Source organism: Carlito syrichta, unplaced genomic scaffold (assembly GCF_000164805.1).
Source record: "Carlito syrichta isolate Samal-C Ts95f unplaced genomic scaffold, Tarsius_syrichta-2.0.1 Scaffold199796, whole genome shotgun sequence".
Taxonomy (NCBI): Eukaryota; Metazoa; Chordata; class Mammalia; order Primates; family Tarsiidae; genus Carlito; species Carlito syrichta.
Genome location: NW_007143892.1, coordinates 5,921 through 15,612, shown reverse-complemented (window position 1 = coordinate 15,612; position 9,692 = coordinate 5,921). Strand labels below are relative to the sequence as shown.

General features: G+C 49.7%; 1 protein-coding gene across 1 annotated transcript in view; it reads right to left on the bottom strand.

Moving 5' to 3' along the window:
* Positions 1-117: 117 nt before the first annotated feature.
* Positions 118-9,692, bottom strand: part of LOC103253096 (paired box protein Pax-8-like) — a gene marked incomplete at its 3' end in the record, with an annotated part of 12,225 nt that continues 2,650 nt past the window's right edge. The window contains 6 exon segments of the mRNA XM_021709373.1: positions 118-238; positions 4,747-4,922; positions 5,207-5,329; positions 5,715-5,803; positions 7,488-7,685; positions 9,307-9,323. Coding sequence (XP_021565048.1) covers positions 118-238; positions 4,747-4,922; positions 5,207-5,329; positions 5,715-5,803; positions 7,488-7,685; positions 9,307-9,323 — 724 coding nt within the window.

Sequence of the window (9,692 nt, the reverse complement as noted above, 5' to 3'; positions counted from 1 at the left end):
CAGGCCAGGGCCCCCAACAGCTTCCTCTTGACAACCAGCCAAGCTCTGCCTTCCCTTGCCCTGCATCCCACCCTCATAGCCTGGGCCACCTGGCCCAGGAGACTCCAGGCTTCATACCTGCCACCACCGGTTAGGTCTGGTGAGTCGAGAGGTTGCGCCACAAGGGTGTATTGGAAGGGGTCAGAGTGGCCTTCCCATCATCCAGAGTGCTGTTGAGCAAGGGCAGTGGGTAGAGACCCTGGGGAACAAAGAGAAGTCAGTGCACAGAGAGATCCTTGGCAAGCGAGCCTTTCTGCAGACCCGGCAGTCTATCTTAGGACTTTCCTGCCATCCAGATCTCCCAAGGCAAAGTTCCTTTCCTCATTGTCCCCTTCTTCCTGTTTATTTCTGACTCCACTCAGTGTGTTTCATGGGTCCCTCTGCATCCCTGGAATTCAAGGCTGGCTGGTGGCATGGGAGCACAGGCATGGGATGAAGAGCTTCCTTCAGGGATGCCCTGGCTGGATGGCCCTGGATGCCCTGGCTGGATGGCTTTTCTATCTCCCTTTGGGCCCATAGAATACAGGATGATGCCAAGGGCTAGAGCAGTACTCCAATAGTACTGTTCAGAGTGCTCTGCTGTATTAATTAATTTCTCCCTCTCCAGATAAGGGGGACAAGTACAGAGTTAAGAAACTTGTCACACTTCCATATGGGGCAGAGATAGGATCAGACTCGAGGGGTCTGGCTCCGATGGTTTCTGCTCTCAGCCACTGCCCTGATCTGGATGACAAAATGACCTCACCTTACATTTGCGTTAGAGCTTTGCCTCTGTGATCCTGATAGAGTCCCCCAGCAACCTTGAGATGTGGGCAAGCAGTATGTCTGTTTTATATGGAATGTAGCCTGGATTGCAGAAGGATAAATGGCCCAGTATAATGAAGCTGGGACTAAGCCCGGGACTTCCGATGCTGACTTAGGTGTTCTACTCACCAGAACAGGTGGATTGCTTCTTCTCTCTCACCATATCCAAACAAATAGAAGTGTATAGGTTCAGCTTGAAAATAATACTTGGTCTTGATTTTGTTGGGAACATTCTTTATCAAGGACCTGAGAGTATTCTTCTAACCTCATTTTAGACGCCTCCTAGCCTCCCCTGGTAGGAACATAGCTATCACCTCAGGTGCTCCTTCCCAAAAGAACTTGTTTAACTAAAGGCAAGTGTACCCCACCCTAATCAAGGCTCCCTTCCACCAGGGGATGAGACACCACACAAAAGCACATACCCTTTCTTCACATGCAGTCACATATGTGCTACATGAAATGCAAAACTGAAATCACAGATTGGTTACATAATAGCTCCACTAAAGGCAGTTGTTTGCAGTGATTTCCACTGAACTGGGTTCTCCAAAGAGCTACAGTATTTTCCGGTTGCATGCCAGGCACTTTTGGAAGCCGCAGTCAATTCTGGAGACCACCAGGGCACCATTAGTGTGTAGTGGCAATTACTGACTAAATGGTGCTCTGGTTCCATGCCTTCCAAGGGGGCCCACTTAGAGGCAGGGTGGAGTTGCTTAGAGCCTGGCTTAATGAAATTGAACAAAATCCCTAATTTCTAGAGAGTATAGAAAAGTTTAAAATGCCTTATATATGTGCTGATTCGATAGTAAAATATCTACTTGGAATCCTATAGATGGTCCAAAATGCAGGCAATTTAATAAAAAAGAAAAAAAACTATATGGAAAAAACATTTTGGTGATTTTTTGTGGAATGGTTTGAACATCCCAGTGATGACTGGATTTTTTTTTTTTTTTTGAGTCAAGAGTCTCACTCTGTCACCCAGGCTGGAGTGCAGTGGCATGCTCTCAGTTACTGCAGCCTCAACCTGCTGGGGTCAGGCAATTCTCCTGCCTCAGCTTTCCAAGTAGCTAGAACCATAGGTGTGTGCCACCACACCCGGCTAACTGTTTGATTTATTGTAGAGATGAGGTCTTGCCAAGTTGCCCAGACTAGTTTCAAACCCCTGGGCTCAGACCATCCTCTCCCTTCTGCCTCCCAAAGTGCTGGTATTACAGGTGTGAGGCATGCATTTTTTTTTTAACTGGGATTGAATTTGACTTGGGGGCAGAGCATCACAATGCTTCAGAACTTCAGTGAGTTTGAGCTCTGGTTCTGCAATGACCTGCCAAGTAGCTTTAGGCTACTTGACCTGTATGAACCTTGATTTTTCTCACCTATATGACAGAAATCATAGAATGTACTTTTCAAGACTCACGTAATCATTAAATAAAACTTTGTATACTTATATAAAGTGCTTAGCACGGAATGCTTGGTGACAACAGTGATTATCATAGATATTATTATTTCAGAATTATGTGCAAAGTCAAGGCTGCCAAATTCTTGGTCTCTGTCATTATAAAATTCAAATTCTGTTAATATGCTCCTTGGTACTCTAGCAAAACCAAGGAACTAGAGCTATGTGCTCATGGACCCTGGTGGCCTTCAGAATTGACCGCAGCTTCCTAAAGTGCCTGGCATGACTCCTAACTATGTTCAGTAGTGAAATAGCAACCAGGAATGAGGCCACAGTGGACCAGTCTGAAGGGAACCTTTCCCTCCCTGTTGATTTAACGGAAAGATGCCCATACTCACACCCCGTCCTAAGGTCAGGTATGAGTACTTGTGCTTCTCCCAAGCCAGAGAGACTTCCTGTGCTGAAGTGAGAGAACACGCAGTGCTGCTTTGGCAGCACAGTCAGTCACCAAAGGTGGGAAAGGCCAGGCTGGGACATGAGGGGCCCTTGGCACAGGCTGGTTCTCCCTGTCCCTCACCACCATGCCACGTGAATGACTGAGTGAGTAATGATTCACTGAGGGAGGGGAGAAAACATTTATGGACACTGCCGGACCTCGGTTTCCTCATCTGTAAGACGAATGATTGGAGCAGCTCAATGGTTTGCAAAGCCTTCTTCTCGTCTTCAAATAAGAACTTACATTTGAAACAGGTGACAGTGGACCAGTCTGAAGGAAACTAGGGCTAACTGGCCTGAGTCCCCAAAACATCTGCTTCCCCAAGCCCTTCCTATCCTCCCTGACCCTGGGTTATCTCCACATAAACAGAAAAAACTGGACTAGGTGGTCACCGAGGTCCCTGCTACCTCTTAGACTTTCTCATTCCAGGATCCCCCATGCATGTACGCCAGCATGGCACAGGGGATTTCTGTAGTCAAGCAAGGTCCTTTGAGGAGTCTTAGTAATGGAGCCAGGAAATGGCTCTGGGACCCAGTGGGTGTCCAAGGTCTCATCAACAGGGTTTCTTTCCTCTTGCAGAGTGGCTGAGCTTGCACTCTGGGTTTTGCAGGCTCAATCTCACAGAACCGGCTTCCTGCAGGCCCATCCCTTCAGCCCCTTTTGCTCCTGCAGCTGTGTGCTGACTCGAGGACGAGCAGCCAGGCCCTCTCCCCAGGTCTGCTGACTGCCCGTTTTCTCTGCACCCTCATGGTTGTCACAGTCAAAGCTGATAAAATCGCTGACGCAGATTGTCCAGCTGCGAGAGCTGGCAAGGGGCCAGAAGCCCAGGCAGTCACTGGCAGTGGTTCAGCTGATTATTGGTGCCATCGCCATTGTCCTGCTCAGTTCTTAAAGGAGAATGGGTTTGCCTCCCAGTATGAATACAAAGGGGCAAGCAGACACCACCCTGAAGACACTCCTTAGCTGGTGGACTTGGTTGGGTGAGGGAGAAAGACACGATGACTGTGGACTGAAAGCTCCAAAGTTCTGTCAGAGCTGTAGAGTCTTTGTTGGCTTCAGGGTCGGATCTTTCACACCTCTATCAGCTTTTCATAGAAGCCAACCCATTGTAATTCATTTCACCTGTCCTGAATGCTGCAAAGAAAAATTCCCTGGGCCTTGTGATTGATGGTTGTGCGTTTCTCAACTCATTCATTTGTTCATTCACTTAATATGCTTTTATTGAGTATCTGTTATAGGAAGGGCACAATGTTAGGTGCTGGGGAGAAAAACAATGTCTCATGTTTCATGAGGCTTCCCTGTATTTAAGAAATTCAAGTGTCTTTATACCTCTGTCCACACTAGATCATTATGAGACACCGTGAGAAGTTACTAAGAGCAGCATGTGGGACATGGAGAAGCTCAGAGGGAGGCAGGGGAGATGACTTATGTCTGCAGAGCAGGGAGGGATTCGTGGAATGGGTGGTTTGAGCTGAGTCATAATGGCCAGTGGTATTTTTCCAGGCACAGACGTGGGAGGAAAGGCATTCTGCGAGGAGGGCACACGGTGTGCGAGGGCAGAGAGGTGTGAACGAGGGTGGCGTGCTTGGGGGCATGAGTAATGTGGGATCATGGGGTGTGCAGGGCGAGCCATGCGAGGTGGGGCTAGGAAGTGGTAACTGAGGTCATTGTGTGCAGGCTTCGTGCTGCTGCTTAAAAGCGGTGGGACCTGACCTGCATCCAGGGAAGACACTGAAAGCAAGGGGTGGCACCATCAGGCTATGCTGCTCTTCCTGAAGGGCCCAGGCTCAAAGGTTTTGGGTGAAAGAAGCCAAGATGGTCGGGGAGAGAGGAAGATGCCAGCTAATCTCATGAAATAAAACATATGTCAAGCATGGAGCTGCATGAAGTCCGTGCTCTGAGCCCATGGAAGCGACTTCTAGCTTGCTCTGGTAGCAGGACTGTAGGCTCCTTAGGAAAGCATGCCTTGCTACAGCCCCTACTGCCCCTGTTCACCTCCCAGGGCCCAGCTTCTCACCTGCTCTCCTTTGGTGTGACTGGGGGAGGCATAGGCCTCTGGGTAGTGCTGCCGCTCAAATGGGCACTCAAGTGGCTCAAGGTGGTGCTGGCTGAAGGCGTCCGTGCGAAGATGCTTTCGGGGCCCACTGCTGCTGCTCTGCGAGTCGATGCTTAGTCGGCAGCTGTCCTGGTCACCTGGTGCCCCCGGGCAGGGAGAAAGCTTTCAGGGAACCCATCTACCCATCTCCCAGGCCAAAGTAGCGGACAGACTTGGGGCAGAATTGTCATGGAGGGAGAGAAAGGGCCGGTGCCAGGGCCCCGGAGCCTTGGCCACTGAAAGATGGGGCATGTGACTACAGGAGGGCATTGCAGAACTCCTACAAAGTCCTGGACTACGAGGCAAAAAAGGGCTTCTGTCTCCATGAGATCCTGCGCAAACTACCCTCCTGTACTTCCCCACCTGTTTCCCCAGTACTCACTGTCATCCATTTTCCTCTTGTCACCACCAGGCTGAGCAATCCCCAGAAGCCCATTGATGGAGTAGGTGGAGCCCAGGGAGTCTGACTGGGGTGACTCCGGAGGAGTTACAGCTGAGCTGGGGACTGCAATGGAGAGAGAGGGAGAGGGGTCAGGATGTGGAAGTGACACCCCTCATAGCCCCTACTGCACTGTGGGGAGACCACCAGCCAAGCCATGGACTGAACCCTGACGAGACTTGGAGGTCATTCTTCCAGGAAGCCGACTGGTAGAGGGTTCTTAAATTCAGTGCTGTCAGAAGTGCTTCTACCTCTCAGTAGTTCAAAGACTCTTCCCTGGGAAGCTGCCAGGCTTTGTCCACATGGTACAGCTCAATTCACACATGGGCTAATGACTACAATACATAGCTGTATCTGTGTGGGCATGTCTGCATGTCTCCGAGTGAATGTGGCTATGTAGATATGAGGTATGGGCAAGGGGGTGTGTGCATCCAGATCCTTCAGCACTCACTCAGTGTATGTCCTGGGCTCAGGGACTTGGTGGTCACACAACTGTCCATGGGGAGGTTGAATGGTTGTTGCACTTTGGTCCGGATGATTCTGTGAGGAAGAGAAGAAAGGCCATGACAGAGAAGAGGAGGAAAGGGAACTCACAACTGCCCCAGATCTAATCACCTTTTACAATTACTATTCTTATTTTTCAAGTTAGGATCTCACTCTGTCACCCAGGCTGAAGTGCAGTGACATGATCACAACTTAACCGCAGTCTCGACCACCTGGGCTCCGGCAAGCCTCCTGCCTCAGCCTCCCGAGTGTCTGGGACTACAGACACGTGCCACCACACTAGGCTAATTAATTATTATTGCTATATTTATAGAGACATGTTCTCACCATGTTGCCCAGGTTGGTGCCAAACTCCTAGGTTCAAGCAATTCTCTTACCTTGGTCTCTAAAATACTGGGATTACTGGCATGACCCAACCCCAATTGCCTTTTTGATACCCCACTTGGGTATCCCAAATGCCTCTCAGACTCAACTATCCACAGTCAAACCCATGACCTTACTCCTCACGCCTGTTCCTCTCCAGTGTCTTCATTTCATGAATAGTTCCATCAGTCACTCAAAGTCTAAACACAGATGGGGTTGGGGTTTAACACTTGCCTCCCTCTCTTCCCTGTCAAACCCATCATCAAGTTCTGTGGCTTGACCTTGTAAGCCTCACCAGCATTGACCCCCCTCTGCATCTCACTGTCAACACCCTAGTGCATGCCACCACCGATTCTCTCCCTCCAGTGTCACTCACTGACCCACATCCATCCACCCTTGACTCTTTCTAATGGATTCTCCCCGTTGCAGCCAGAGTGGACTTCTGAAATTTGCACTAGCCACCTGCTCAAAATCTGCCAAGAGCTTCCCATTGCTTATAGGCCAAAAGCAAGAATATGTAACACAGTTCTCGACCTCTTAAGGGCAGCCTCTGCTTACATCTCCAACCTCAGCCTACCTCATGTTCCCCTTCTCTATAGACTGTCTCTCCATTTCTGATGTGAGTTCCTATTAGCCACAGGGCCTTTGCATGTGCTGTCTCAGTTCTTTTCGCTTCCCTTTTTGCCTAGTTAACTTTTACTCATTATTTCTTACCCAGGGGAAGCCTTTCACAATCTTCCTAAACAAAGTCACCCTATGCTAACCCACATACCCTTAGGTTCCTCTCCTTAGCTGAACTTAGAGTTGCATTTTTACAATCTTTTATGTGGGTACTTGGTTTGTGTCTGTGCTCTCATTAGACTGTCCGTTGTGCAAGGACAGGGATTGTGTGTCCCCAGGGCCGAGCACATAATGAATGAGTGAATTATGTGCGAATGAATGAATGAGTAATCAAATGATTGCTTGAGATAGTGAGCAAATAGTTGAAGTCCTACACTTAAACAAATGGGTGAATGCTTGAGTGCGGGCTAGGCTAGGGGTCTTGTGACTCAGAAAAGGATCGATTCAAGAAGATTATTTTACTGAATGAAAAAGAATGTGGTATTTGAGAAAGGAAACTGCAGCTAGCGCACTGTGGCAGGGGGCCAGGAGGGCACACCATAGCACAGGTAAGTGAGGAGGCAGGGAAAGCAATACCTTCCCAATACTTGGAGTGCTCCTTGCTTGATTCTTCAGCAGGAAGCCCCTTTCTAGTCTCTGCTCCACCGAAGCCAGGCCCTTCTTCTGGTCTCTTTTGTGATTCCCCCAAAGTCCAGGGGCCCCAGCCTGACAACAGAGGCTGCTGTCTCTCTCTCACCTGTTAATGGAGCTGACACTGGGCACAGTGTCATTGTCACAGACGCCTTCAGCCAGGAGCCGGTCTCGGATCTCCCAGGCAAACATGGTAGGGTTCTGTCGCTTGTAGTCCCCAATCTTCTCCACCACCTTGGGAGTGGCCACCTTGGGCTTGGAGCCCCCTATCACTCCAGGTCGGATGCTGCCAGTCTCGTAGTACCTACTCCAATAGAGAACCCCGAAGAATTACCCAATAAGCAGGTGGGGTCTTCAGGCAGGGACTCAGTCAGAGCCTCTTTTCCCTCTGAGACTTCTGGAGAGAGGTGTGGGAGTGAAACGTGCCCTTAAGGCTAGCCTCGAACCTGTGATGTATCCAGAACTGTCTGTTTCTTTTGCTTGGGTAGGTTTGTGCTACTGCCAAATCAGAACCCTTCACTGAAAACCTTGCCCTGGCTTCTCTCTATCCCTTCAGCTGGATGACCTGCTGTATCTGAACTCCTGCAGGACCCATTGTATGGGGCACAAAAGACTTCCCTTGTAGGAAAGGAAATCTTGGGGTGTATGTTGTGTGAATGACAGCGTCACAGCAGCAGTTTGCTCCAGCCAGATTCTTTCGCTAAGGCATGACTGACTATTCCACTTGGCCACTTGGGAAGTCAGCGGGGCTCATTGGGCCCTCTGCTCTGTCTTACTGGTTCACCTTTGCTCCCCAACCTGTTCAAGTCTGAGCCATATCCCTCACCCCTTAGTCGCTGGTTTCCTAGCAGGTTCAAGTTGAAGCTGCTCCTCATGGACTCTGGAATTACAGCTCTACATGAATCTCTGGTCAGGTCTAGCCCGCTAAGCTGAGCCTTCTCTTCCAGGGTCTCCACTCCTCCCCTCTCTCCATCCTCCAACTAGTGGCTGTGGCAGATCGATGGCCTGTATCAGGATATCCCCCTATTGCTGTTGTAGAAACTCTCTGGTCTTTTCTGCGTGAAAAATAATCTGGCTCCTTAAAACTTCATTTGTTTGTCACTATTATCCAGGGCTCATCTTTTTTTGTGAAACCACAGTCCGTCGCAGGAATCCCCTCTCCTGTCCCCAGCAAAGCTTCACCCTTTCCCCTAATCACATCAGACAGGGATCCAGGGCTTTTCACAGTTCAGCGAACAGTCCAGACCCCTTTGCCTTATCCAACCAGGGCTCCTCGTAAATCCATACGAGTCTGAGGAAGGGGACAGGTATACACACACATGCATACACACACAGAGCTGATTCAAAACTCTGAACTGGGGGCATTTCTGATGAAAGTGACCCTCCAGACTAGAATCCGTGACCGCATCAGCTCAGAAGCAGATCTTTGCTGTTCCTTGGCCTCGCCCAAAAACTTGGGTTAGTGGTTCTCAACCCTGGCTGCAGAAAATTAGAATCACTTGGAGCATAAGGTAGGATCTAGCAATATACTAAAACATTTCCCTAAAGTTCTGGTTTAACTGCTTTGGACTGAAGCTTAAATATGATGATGATTATTTTAAATCAAACTTCCCCAAGTGACTCTAATGTGCTACCAGGACTATGAAGCACTTATCGGGGGCTTTGTATATCAGTGGATCTCTCAGTCTTTTTTTTTTTTTTGAGTTGGAGTCTCACTCTGTCGCCCAGACTGGAGTGCAGTGGTCGCTCCCGGCCACCGCAGCCTCGACCTGCTGGGCTCCGGCGATCCTTCCGCCTCAGCCTTCCGAGTAGCCGGAATTACAGGCATGCGCTACCACGCCCGGCTGATTTCTTGATTTATTGTAGAGATGAGGTCTCGCTGCCCAGGCGGGTCTCGAACCCGCAGGCTCAGGCAATCCACTCACCCCAGCCGGATCTCAGTCTTTAGTGTTCACAAGTGTCGTCTGATCATCTCATAAGAATCTGGGCACAGTGTCACAGGCCTGGCTCCCAGAGAGGTTGAGATAGTAGGTCTGGACAGGGGCCTGAGAGTCTGCATTTCACCAAGCAATCCTGGTGCTTCTGTTGCAGGCGCCCTGGGAGTTATAGTTTGAGAAATGCAAACTCCGATGCCCCTCTTGCAGAGGCTACACCTTGGAAGCCATGTCTGAGCATGTGTCCCCTTTCTAGTGGTTCTGTTTCCCTAGGTCTCAGCAGGGGGAAGATTTAGGGAAGATTCTCCTGCCTCGGGAGCAGAGAAGCCTATAGCAAATTAGACGTGGAACAAAGGAGAAGGGAACAGGAGAAACCG